Source organism: Limanda limanda, chromosome 13, assembly GCF_963576545.1.
Source record: "Limanda limanda chromosome 13, fLimLim1.1, whole genome shotgun sequence".
NCBI lineage: Eukaryota > Metazoa > Chordata > Actinopteri > Pleuronectiformes > Pleuronectidae > Limanda > Limanda limanda.
In genome coordinates this window covers 16366665-16380055 of record NC_083648.1, presented here as the reverse complement: position 1 = coordinate 16380055, position 13391 = coordinate 16366665, and the positions used below count along the sequence as shown (strand labels likewise).

At 42.3% G+C, this 13391-nt stretch overlaps 1 protein-coding gene across 1 annotated transcript in view; it reads right to left on the bottom strand.

Annotated features, from left to right (window-relative positions):
- The window catches only part of LOC133017520 (calsyntenin-2-like), a 106096-nt gene extending 101126 nt beyond the window's left edge, over positions 1 to 4970 (bottom strand). The window contains exons 1-3 of the mRNA XM_061083627.1: positions 4392 to 4970; positions 4229 to 4300; positions 3840 to 4010 (exon numbers count right to left, since the gene is read on the bottom strand). Of these exons, the coding sequence (XP_060939610.1) occupies positions 3840 to 4010; positions 4229 to 4300; positions 4392 to 4970 (822 nt within the window). The remainder of the gene's footprint in view (positions 1 to 3839; positions 4011 to 4228; positions 4301 to 4391) is intronic.
- Between the last annotated feature and the right edge of the window lie 8421 nt (positions 4971 to 13391).

The following is a 13391-nucleotide window of genomic DNA, read 5'->3' as shown; positions in this document are numbered from 1 at the left end:
GACAGAGCAGTTGGCCATGTCTGGCTAGCACTACCAGCAGCTCAGCTGACACTGCAGGTTGTGTGTGCTTGTGTGTGTGTTTTAAGCCTCAAGAGCGTGGGCATCTTTGGAAATGAGGACTGCTCACGTCTTCAAAAGGTTCTCAGAGGATTAATTGGAAGACTTGGTTTTACGATTAAGGTTAGATGCAGGTTTTGCTAAGTGTAAGGATTAGGAGCTAGGAAGGACAACAAGTCAGGGAGGGGCCTCACGAATATAGAGCAAATGTGTGTATGCATATGCATGTATATAGGTCTGTGTGCATGTATATGGGTCTGTGTGCATGTATTTGAGCTGTTGTTTTCTTGTTATATGGCAGATACAGTGACTCCGTGGCCGGGGGGTGCATTGGCCTAGATAGTGAAGGTGTGCGCATTCTAAGATGCATAGCTCAGTGAAAAGTAAAAATGGAACACTGGTTTCTGGGGGAAATTGTTTAAATTTTAATGAAGACAGAAACTTTACACTCTAATGAGCAATGACTCTGTGTAGCTGCAAAACATGTTGAACTCACATCTTCAGTACTCGGCCCAGTCACAGCTTTTCAGTGGATTTACAGGGGCAAGTTAAAATAGAAATAGTAAAGACAATGTTATCATTTAATGTTTATTTTCTTTGTTCTCCAGTTAAACTGAATGTTTGAACCTGTTGTCTTTATATTTTAAAAGCTTGCCTTGCTATTAGAAAAATGCTCTGATGAATACAAAAATCATTTGAAAAACAACATGAGCCCAACAGTGGATACATGCTTTTTGAAATGAAAATTAGACAGAAATTATGTTTTGGGCATGTTTAGCCTGAAGAGTCTAGGCATGAAGGGATACAAATAAAAGTTGATGTTACAGTGGATACATGTTGATCTCAGTACAGAGGGTGAAAGTCAGAATGTTCAGAAATCAGGATAAGTACGGCAGTCCTAAGGCTTAGACGTTAAGATCCTAATCCTGAAACAGCACATCCCTCATTCTTTGAGTCTGGCTGAGTTTGATATCTCTCTTAAGCTTGTTTCCTCTAATCTTTTTGTTGGCACTGTTCATAGACAGTACACAAAGATGGACAACATGACATGACGGCTGCCCAAAAGTGAAGCATTAACATCACAAACGCCCCCTGGTGGATGGCAGTGTAGGGTTCTTAACCCCACCTCCACCCGTGCTAACAGATGGTCCATGGAGCAAATTAAAAAGTCAAAGTAGACACACATCTCTTTTTATCAAAGATGCCTTTTGTCGTTTTCTGTATTGCTTATTTCACTGTTCAAATGTTCATGTGTCTGGAAGGTTCAGCTTAAATAAGTTATTTAAAGGGACTCTTACCTTTGTTGCATTTGAGAATTAGATTAGATTAGATTTCTTTATTTATCCACACAACGGGGAAATTCACTTGTTACAGCAAAAAAGAGAAAAACAGAATTTAAATAACAGTGCCGAAGCAACAATAAAAAAGAAAGATCAAAATATATACACTACTAAACTACACATAATGAGAGTAAAAATATACAGAAAACAAAAACAAAAAACAACCTGCAAAACAGACACTGTGCAAAAGCAGGTACTGGGGAGAAAGTGGAGTGATGTAAGTGTTATTGTAATGAAAACAAAAGTATTATAAGTAATATTGCAACAGTAGTGACCATGATACAGAAAAAATAATTAAAAAGTAAGTGACCATAATATAAATAATACTACAAGATAGTATAAAGGAAAATATAAATATTGCAATGTAACCATTATAAGTGACCATGATATAAATATAGATGTAAAGTGTTGAATATTATTGTGCATAGTAGTGATCTGAGTAAAAAAATAAAAAATAAATAAGAAAAATAAAAATACAAATACAGCTATGGTGAGAGGTTGAGTGGAGATAAATAATAGACAGGGACTACAACATTATCAGGTGGTGCTGGTGTTGTAGAGCCTGACTGCAGCCGGGATGAAGGACCTGCGGAACCTCTCCTTCTTACACCGTGGGTGTAACAGTCTGCTGCTGAAGGAGCTGCTCAGGGACCCCACATTGTCATGTAGGGGGTGAGAGGTGTTGCCCATGATGGACGCCAGCTTGGCTAACATCCTTCTGTCCCCCACTTCCTCAATGGAGTCCAGAGGACAGTCCAGGACAGAGCTCGCTCTTCTTATCAGTCTGTTGAGCCTGCTCCTGTCTCTGTCCGTGCTACCCCCCCTCCAGCAGACCACAGCGTAGAAGATTGCTGAAGCCACCACAGAGTCATAAAAAGTCCTGAGGAGAGCCCTGCACACTCCGAAGGACCTCAGCCTCCTCAGCAGGTGGAGGCGGCTCTGGCCCTTCTTATAGAGGGCATGTGAGTTATCAGACCAGTCCAGTTTGTTGTTGAGGTGAACACCCAGGAATTTGTAGTTCTCCACCACCTCTATGTCCAATCCCTGGATGTTCACTGGTGTTAAGTTGGATGCTTTTTTCCGGAAGTTCACGATCATCTCCTTCGTCTTGCTGGTGTTCAGCTGAAGCTGGTTGAGCTCACTCCAGCTGACGAAGTCTGTGATGACCGCCCTGTACTCCAGGTCATTCCCCTCAGGAACACATCCAACGATGGCTGTGTCATCTGAGAACTTCTGGATGTGGCAGTGGGTGGTGTTGTGGGTGAAGTCGGAGGTGTAGAGGGTGAAGAGGAAAGGGGAGAGCACCGTACCCTGAGGGGCACCTGTGCTGCAGAGCACCACGTCAGACACACAGTGATGGAGCCTCACATACTGTGGTCTCTTGGTGAGGTAATCCGTTGTCCATGCAGCCAGGTGTTGGTCCACTCCCACGTTCTCCATCTTCACTTTGAGCAGTGAAGGCTGGATGGTGTTGAATGCACTTGAGAAGTCAAAAAACATGACCCTCACAGTGTTCCTGCTGTCCTCCAGGTGTAGCAGGGATCTGTGCAGCAGGTAGGTAACTGAGTCATCCACCCCAATCCCAGGCTGGTAAGCAAACTGCAGGGGGTCCAGCTGTGTGTCCACCAGCAGTCGTAGGTGTCTCAGGATAATCCTCTCCATCGTCTTCATCAGGTGAGAAGTCAGGGCAACTGGCCTGAAGTGGTTAGGCTCCTTGGGGCGCGGCGTCTTCGGCACCGGGACCACACAGGAGGTCTTCCACAGGGCTGGGACTTTCTCCAGGCTCAAGCTTAGGTTGAACAAATGCCTGATCACACCACAGAGCTGGTCAGCACAGTCCTTGAGCAGTCTTGGGCTGATACCATCCGGGCCCGGGGCCTTCCTTGCCTTGATCTTCTTGAGTTGGCTTCTCACCTGATCATCTGTTATAGAGAGGGGGGTGGAGGATGACTGTGGTGGGGGTGTGGGGGTGAGGAGTGGTGAGAGTCTCAAGGGGGGATGATGATCTGGATATGGGGTGGGGGTTGGCTGGTGGGGGTCAGGTGTCGAAGGTGGCAGGCTGAGGAGGGGAGGGGGGGGAGGGGGGGCTGGCCAGGAGAGGTGTGAAGAGGGGGCAGGGGGGGGGGAATCAAATCTATTGAAGAACAGATTCAGTTCATCTGCCCAGTCCTTGTCCCCGCTGGGTTGTTGTCTTCCCACACCTTTTCCGTGGCCTGCAATGGTCTGCAGCCCTCTCCAAACGTCCCTGGCGTTGTTCTGCTCCAGCCGCTTCTCCAGTTTCTTCCTGTAGCTGTCCTTCCCCTTCCTGATCATCAGCCGGAGTTCCTTCTGGACTCTGCGCAGCTCCTCTTTGTCCCCCGATCTGAAGACCCTCTTCTTCTCGTTCAGCAGGGCCTTTATCTCGGGGGTCACCCAGGGTTTGTTGTTGGGAAAACACCGTACCAGCTTGGAGGGCACAGTGTTCTCCTCGCAGAAGTTAATATAATCCGTAATGCAGTGGGTCATGCTGTCAATGTCAGTGCCATGGGGGCTGCAGAGTGCCTCCCAGTCTGTAGTCTCGAAGCAGTCTCTGAGCCTGGCACTGGTCTCCTCGGACCACTCCTTAACAGTCCTCTTCACAGGTCGTTGTTTATTCACCACAGGGGTGTAGTCCGTGACGAGGTGAACGAGGTTGTGATCCGAGCGACCAAGCGGGGGGAGGGGGGATGAGGTGTATGCATCCTTGATGTTTGCATACATTAGGTCCAAAGTTTTATTGTCTCTAGTGTGGCAGTTCACGTACTGGGTGAAGGTGGGAAGAGCAGAGGACAGAGGGGCATGGTTGAAGTCACCGGAGATGAGGAGGAGGGCTTGGGGGTGCTGCCTTTGAAGATGCGAGATAACTGTGTGGATCCGATCTGAAGCTACAGCAGCGACCGCCGAGGGGGGGATGTACACAGTCACAACAATAACATGTGAAAACTCCCTCGGGAGATAGTATGGCCGCATGCTGACCGCTAACAGCTCCAAATCTCTGGTGCAGAGCATCTCCTTCACGCTGGTGTGTGCCGGGTGGCACCATCTATCGTTAACCAACACAGCGATCCCACCTCCTTTCTTCTTACCGCACTCCGTTGCATTTCGGTCCGCTCGTACGAGTTGGAAGCCGTCCAGATTTACGTGTGAGTCCGGAGAAAGTTCAGTCAGCCACGTCTCTGTGAAGCACATGAGGCTGCATTCCCTGTATTCCCTCTGCAGTCGGGTCAGCGCCGTCAACTCTTCCATCTTGTTTGGGAGAGATCTTACATTCCCCATGATGACAGACGGTAAACATGGTTTAAACCGTCTTTTCCGCTCCCTGCGCTTCACTCCCGCTCTGCATCCTCTTCTCCTCCTCCGTAACTCCTCGGGGATCTCCGGCCGCTCCACGCAGAGAAGGGGTGTGTGGCGCAGGCCCAACAGCTGATCCCGGGTGTAAACAATGGAGCCGTGGTTGAATGGGGAGCCGTGGTCGAGTGAGTTTCCCACAGCCACACCAAAAAGTGCCGAAAACAGCAAGGAGCAAACTACGAATGTTAAAATGTGAACATCCATAGCTGCGCACTTGCTTAAAGTGTCAATGTAGTAAAAAAAACAACAACAAAAATACACTAAAAACACTATTTACACACTAAAAGAGGTACGAAAAGTGAGAGCTGCTGTAACAGGCTGCCACTCACGCAGCGCCATCTTTAATAATAATAATTACAGCACATTCAAATCATCCCGCCTTCCTCCAATGCCCCGCCCCCTCGTTCCCATCCGCGGTGTTTTTTTGAAGAAACTTACAAGCAGACTTACAACCTACTGCCTCCGCGCACGCACGTGAGTTTTTGTTTACCAAAGCAATGGATTCGGATTCAGAAGCACCGGTAAGTTATATACATTTACATTCACATATATATGACACGGGCCCGAATGCGCCACAAGAAGCAGACGGAAAACCTGCATGTCCATGCAGCAAACAGACAGGTCTGTCGGCCAATAAGGTCCTTCGGTCCGAAGAATTTTATTGGTTGAAGTTTTCACTAAATATTATGAGAGTGAAATAATTGTTTGTTTTTACTCCTGGTGGGTCTGTCTTGCATTTTAGAGTGTCATTACCTTATTAATACCAATTTAACCTTATCCAAAAAAAGTGTAAAAATGCAACAAAGGTAAGAGTCCCTTTAATGCAATAAAAAAGTGATTGACTGGCAGATTTCCTCATTGGCATGTGTCTGTCGTTATTGGAAACACAACATCAAACAGCCTTGTGATAAACACATGCACCCCGCAAGAGTGTGTTCTACAGTGTGCTCTACACACTGTTCGCACACGACAGCGTTGCCTCTCACAAGGACAACACCATCCTGAAATTTGCTGACGACACCACAGTTATTGGACCTATTACTGGCGGCGTCAAAACAGCTTACAGAAGTGAGGTGGCAAGTCTGGTGACATGGTGTGAAGAGAACAATCTCACCCTTAACACAGACAAAACCAAGGAAAGGATTGTGGATATGAGGAAAGAGAGGAGAACTCATCCGCCACTGTTCATCCGAGGGCTTGAGGTGAAGAGGGTCAGCAGCTTCAAATTCCTGGGCATCTATATCAGTGATGACCTCACCTGGACGCTAAACACCATCCAGCTTGGCTGCACGTATTTATACTTTTCTTACGTTGATATATATATATGTTGTACTTTTTGTATTTTTTATTGTAAAACTCTTAAAGCACGATATCTGTAGCGGAAGGCAAAGTAATAATTTCATGTACAGGACTGTAAATGACAAATAAAACACTTTGACAGCCGAGACTGACTCTTAATTGGTCAAGCATGCGTCATAGGACCTTAACGCAGCAGTTCCACTATTCATATGCTTAATGCTTGGTTTGGTGAAACTGGAGGATGATGTATAATGAGGACTATAGTTTCCATTTCAAATGTCTTGGAGAATAAAGAAACACAACATGTGTCAGAGTCAGAACCTTGGACTCTTGTGGTTCAGTGATGCATTCAATGATTAAAAAAAGATGTGGTGTTTAGCCTATTGGAAGACAGTTCCCCCATTGGAGTGACTAAGAAAGCCTGCGTCAAGAAAAACCCCCAGCATGGATGACATCAATCCAATGTCTATATACTCATTCTTTATTCGTTAAAAAAATAAGAAAATTGGGAAGAGGGCTATTTCATTTGCTAAACAGCTGAACAAATTATGTAAAACTAAATGCCAAATCTGTCTGTTGATCAGGATACCACAGCCACAAAAAAATAATTCTACAGTGTAAACGTTGCTGCCTGTGCTACGATGTGAAACTCTGACCTTCACATGGTGGGAAGGTGGAAGGAAAAGGAACAAAAAGATGGATGTCTCATGCACAGGTGGCACGGCTAATCGGAGGTGTTGCTACGTTCAAGATTGATAATTCTGTCTGTGCTGCTGCGATATAATGCAATATGGCCGGACGGGGCATAAATGTGGTGCCAAATGGCTGCGTGTTGGCACTAATGCCTTTTTTAGACATGACCTACGTGTAAAACCTGGAGTTTACATCGGGCTCTTACCATCACAAGTGTCTGACAGCAATAGTACTTTCTTAAGGGACCGCACCCTGTTTCTTTGATTAATTATTCTCCCCACGTGATTGGTAAAAGGTGTGAGAACACTAATCTGGCTGATGGTATTATCACTACAGAAAAAGAGAGGTGAGGAGGTAAGGTGGACAGATTGTCAGATAGTCTTCCAGGGCATCCAGGGACACTGTTTTACTAAGTCCTTAATACCACTCAAGTCCAGCCAAGATTCTCCGACATTCATGGGATCAGGGCCATGTGACTGAGGAATGCAGCCTCAAGAGAAAAGTTAGTTCTGGCTGCATTAACTTTATAGAGTTGAAGTGTCACCTCCATCGCAAGCAGCACAACAACCATACAAGAAATACAACGTGGTGTTTTGCAACAGTATAGCGTGTGTGCTGCTCTCTATGTCCTGCTGTTGATTTCTCTCTCATATGAACACACTGCCTAAAGAACTGCCTATAATGGTTGGATGGGCCCATCAGGAGCACTGGGAGAAATCAGTGACCTGATGGACTTTTAAATAGTCCATAAAGTTTTTACCATCCTACAGAAGGCAGGCCGAATTCTGGGTTGAACATGAAAGCTGAGCCTTGGCAACTCAAAATAATCAGTGGGGGCAGAAGGAATTGAATCATTTAGATGAAAAGTGTCATAAACACTGTTATATATCCTACACCACTCTGACGGTGCTGCTTTCTGCTCCAGCAATGACCTTGGAGATATTGAAGGGTATAGTCACAAACCATTTGGTTTGTCATCCAACATTAATCTTACTGGCCTTGAGAGGTTGTATTAATCCGGCAAAACTTTGTTTTTGATGATTTACAATCGAGTACCTGTATGTATAACAGTCAGGATTCTACAAGGATTTCTTTCCTTGCAACTTTTGTTTTGTGAAGGTAATATAATTATAACTTTAGAATAAGGCCCCCTATATTCAAAGAGATGGTGTGTGTGTGTGTGTGTGTGTGTGTGTGTGTGTGTGTGTGTGTGTGTGTGTGTGTGTGTGTGTGTGTGTGTGTGTGTGTGTGTGTGTGTGTGTGTGTGTGTGTGTGTGATTGAGAGAGAGGTGAGAGAGGAAATAAAATAAAGAGATTTAGACTGAAATAACTCAGAACAGGAGAAAGTCTTATATCTCAAGACAAGTAATTACATCAACTCTGTAAATGTTGCATATCCATTGTTGATCATTTATTCATGTAAAGGAAAGAGTGTTTTTTTTATCCAGTAAAATGTCTGAAATGATCAATGCCCCTGCTTTACACTCCTGCGGTTTGTGTTATTCATTTTCCTGCTCTCTCCTCAACCTTTCACTACCTCTGATTTTGGAAGGGTCCCAATTAGACGAACTTATCCTGGTGAGAGAGGACGAGGGGGGGGGGGCTTTATCAGGGTGACTCACACACCTGGGTGGAAGCAGAATGTTAAATAGATTCAATCAAAGGGTCAAATTAACTTTCCCAGAACAGAATGTCTGACAACTTGGAACACGTTAAACTAGGCCACAGAGGATTCATATAAATAACTGGAACTAACAACAGAGAATATAGTTGTTACACCATACAGATTAGTGAGTAAATAAATTAATATTATGTGTGTTTTGAGAGAGGTGATGTGATAGAATATCATAATAAAAATGGAAAATTAGGGGGAAAATTGCATCTGAATTCACCTTTTTTTTTAAATCAAATTCTGAAAGCTAGAATAATATAATATGTACATATTTTATGCATTTGAACCTTTTCTTAAATGAATTTTTTTAGCATAGATTTGTATCGGACATACCGAACCAGAGTAGATCGTGTGTACTGACAAAAGCAGCATTGCAGCACGCTGACCAAATCTCAATCCTGAGACTTCAGCCTTTACAAAAAAGTAATTTGATTATTGTTTCTTAATTTAAAGACATGTACTCCTCTATTTTGTTTTGATGAATTGGTCAGTCCCTCTCCCGTCTGTTTCTGCATGGGGTTTCTTCAGGTATACTCCTCCAACACTCCAAAGACATGCAGACTGGTGTTTGGATAATTGGAGACTTTAGATTTATAATATGTAAACGGTTGTTCTCTTTATGTCCAGGGTCCCCCCCCCGCCCTTCTCTTGCCCGATGTTAAAGGATAAGCTGTATAGATAATGGATGGAATGGATAGAAAGAAAAATCTGTAGTTAGTTTATTTTAGTCATATCTGTCACCCTAGAGCTGTGTGGATAAAATGGTTTGGAACTTTATTACTTCATCTCAAAACTATATTAACATGGTCAATTATATCTCTATCTATCTTTCAGTGTAATATCTACTGTGTAGATATCATATTTTGTGTTTTACTTCCCAAAAGAGACTTTAGTAAAATTATACGGCCAAATTGAAACATTGTATTATCCGAGGTGGGGAACAGTGTGATATTTCAGGCAGTAAAGAATTATGTAGTGCAATCTCAGCAGATATCCTTAAACTGAATTATCGTTAAATTATGAGATTCATATTTAAACAAAATAAAAAGTAAAATGCAGAGAAAGTGGTGCATATTTAAATTGGCTAGAATTAAACACAAATTAAACGAAAAACCGAGATTAAAGAAGTGTCCAAGGAAGAATATGGATGAATTTCGCTTCCAGTGCCCACGTTTTGTCTTGTGAAATCTGTCTGTGTGAAGCAGACTTCAACAAAACTGTGTCTCATTGCAACGTTAGCTGAGAGGGACTCTTGTTCATTTCCATCACGACATGCATTTTCTCACATAACATATGCAGATTTTTCCAATTTCACCTATTCGAAATTTCAACCACCCATTTCAACAAGGGCACGCACTGCGCAGTGTCAGTCACAGATGTTCATGCATAAACGCACACGCTTCACCGCCATGTTTACAAGTACTGGCGCTGCAAGGCAAGTGGGGCATACTCCGTCTCCCAGCATGAGTTCTGAAATGATCTCCCACTGCCGGGGTAATTGCAAAAAAATTGCAGACTAATGAAAATAATGTACAGTATGAATTGGAGACACAAAGCAGATGATAAATGTGGCACAAATCGAAGTTTTAAGTGAGAGAGTTGGAGCATCATAAGAGAGGAGATTCATTTACGAGAGGAGAGAAACTGAACAGATGCCGGATGCAAGACAGAGAGAAGTATCTGCCTGTTCTTTGTCAAACATGATGACCAAAGGCAATTACCAGACTGTGCAAAAAAGAGTGCAATGACTTTGCAACAGAAATGTCTACCTCTATATATGGTGGTTTAGAAGTCCAACCATTTACTCCTGAGTTATGGTTAAGTGTGGACCTCCCTCCACTTCACATCTGACTATAAAGCATAACGTATCACTTAAAATATGCACTGAAAATATGACAGCAAGTTTAAAATGCAATTGTTCCCCATCCCCTCTTAACCAAGAATGGAAACATTAGATAATCCTATGGTCCCACAACAGGGAAATTAACTAACACCTCATAGACAGTAAAAATTTGTCAGGCAGGGATTTGGGTGAAGTTTTCAAGCAGCTGGGATTAGCATATATCATAGTTTGAAAAAAAATCCTATACCCTTTCCATTATCTATACTTATATCTCAGACCTAAACTAACAATTCACCTTGTTTATACTTCATAGTGTCACTTAAGAACACGTTCTTTAAAGTTTCTCACCAAATACAATAACAATAGATTTTAAAAGGAGTAATCATACAATATTTAAGGGCCATGTTTGCATAGCACAGAGACAGTGGTAGCCTGCTGAGAGAGAAAAAAAGACAATTTCTGTTTCACTTTTTTTAGAATATTTAACTTGAATGATGTGCAGAGAAAAACAGAGCATCTGTGGATTCCACAAAAGAAAGACATTCATCACAGAAAAACAAAAAGTGACAGCCCGCCCCCACTGCTCAGCTACAAAAGTTGTTCGGGGTGAAGGAACAAAGGGAGACAAAGGGAAGAAGACAGGAGTTTAGGAAGAAGGGAGAGAAATAAGAGGAGGAGAGAAGGATATTCCTCTTTTTTTCTCTCCCGGGCTGTTTTGATCGGCCTAACTCGTTCTTCCAGGAAGTGAAATCAAATCAGAAATCACTCAGTTATCCAATAATGTATTTTACCCTTATCTCGTGTCCGAGCACAGGAAGAACACATGGCAGGAAAAGGGCAGAGATAAGTTAGAAAGCCTGAAGGCTGCCTTGTCAGACAACTTTTATTAATCTCAGCTTTTTACGCGTTGGGTAGCGTTCTCCTTATGAATACTGCATCAATTCACTACCTGTATTTGTATGTCTTTAAAGATATTTTTTATAATAATTCTCCATGGAACTGTCTAACATGACTAGAATCTATAGTGTTGTAACGAAAGAAAAACAAACTGCTAGCCAGTCAGCTACTCTGCTGTTTTTCCCTTCCACTGTTTGTATTTGTCACTCGTAATAGATCAAAATAACTCATTGCAATTTGCTGCATATTCAGTTGCAGAAGCTCTTTCATTAAAGTGCAAGTTCATAAGGGAACTAAGCGACCCAAGAAGATTATGGACCAATCATGGTGAAGTCAACATCGCCCATGATCCCATGCTGCTTCGCCACATCTTCTGATTAGTTTTTTTTTTGTATTGTTTACATTGAGAGACCAACAATTAATATGTTGTGCCTTTAATTCATAGTCATTGACAATCAATGAGAACAGGGCAAGCCGGGCGATTATTTTCTTTTCAGCAACACTATGGCCTCAGAAGAACCAGCAGCCCCATCCATCATGGAGGCGAGTGCAGGTGACAAGGGCAACCTCAAACCAGAGGGGGAGGCTGACACACCACACTACCGGGTGGGATTCACTTTGACTGGAAAATGGTTTATTAAGGCAATTTAATATAGTAATAACTAAACAACGGTAATATTCAAGGTTACGCCTGTAGTTAATACCTGTCGATAAGCCTGCTATAATGTTTCAGTTGGGTATAAAAAATAAAAGAAAGACCACAGAGATTTTGAAAGAAGAATGTTCTTTATGACTTTATTTGCTCAAGAGCTGTTACATTTTTCTGGCTGAAAAAAAAAAGGATTGCCACAAACAGACTGCAGCAATTAATTATATTTTTCATTATCCTTGTCTGCTGAAAGCTGTTACTGCCCCCAAATCTCTCTAAAGGGAATCATTTTCCTTGAAGTATGTTGATCTTGTGTTTCTGTGTATTTTGTTGTCGTGAGCAACTTTTCATTTTCACATTTCCGCGTCCTTCAAACAGTTAGAAAATAAACATTGGCTGCCCTCTTCCCTTCTTTTGCAGTTTGCTGCTGTCGTTCTTCCTACCACCTGCTGTCCTGCATGTTTTTTTGTAGCCTAGTTTGTGCGTGTGCATGCATATATGTGCACAGTTTGCACAGTTTCCGTGATGAGGTGACTGTGAAACTTTGCAATGTTTGCAGTAATAGCACAGACACCCTCAAACTCATCAGTTATTGTCACCAAACAGAATCGCTCCAGGGAGGATTTCTGAAAGCTCAATGTCAATTTCCTCTGCCGCTACCTATCGACGTTTGATTTAATACAGCAGGACAGCACTGTAATCTACCAGGAAGGAGGGAGAGGGAAAACGGCTGCAACAATACATGATAAGGTCAACAATCGGTGCAGGAAATTCTCCAGATATTAAATCTAACATTAAGAACGAGCACTGGACAACACAACAATTAAAGCAGCTAATAATGTCTTTGTTGTCAGTAATTACTTAACCTCTGTACAAATCACCAATTCTAATATAAAAGAGGAATGTTTAATTTTGCCTGTCAAAAAGAAATGATTTTCTTCTTTCAGTTGAGTTAATTGTTTTTTAATTTGACACTAACATTGATCGTGTTATCAGGAAGGTGATTATCATTTGAGTTTGACTTTTAGCTTAGCCTTTTCACGGAGTCACATGCTGTCTGTACCAAAGAGAAGAGTGTTAACTGATACGTAAGACAACGTATAATGGATTTTTAATTATTTAAAAAATGTATATCACCTCAAAAGCCTATTGAAGGACTAACGATTAGGAGTGAAAAAAGTGAGATTAGAGTTTTACCTTTCAGTGTATTAAGAAGTGCACTGTTGAGTAGAAGTATATAAATGGCCTTGAAGGACTGAATGAGAAGCTAAAAGAGATAGATTGGGAGAAAAAAGGAAAAGAATGGTCGTGATTTTTCATCTACGAAAAGTCATTAAAATAGTTACATATATTTATATTAACATATATTGCTGCTCAGTTTGAGTATAAGGTCTATCTTCATTCAAAAAAAAAATTAACTTCAACCCTAGGTTTTGGCTAATGTTCCTTACGATTCAAGTCATCGTAAACACACACAACGTACCAATTAGCTTTCTAAAGTGAAGTGATCTAGGTTGTCTAGCCACACACATTTACAGAAATGTATGAAGGAGAAGGCATCTCGCTTCCCGG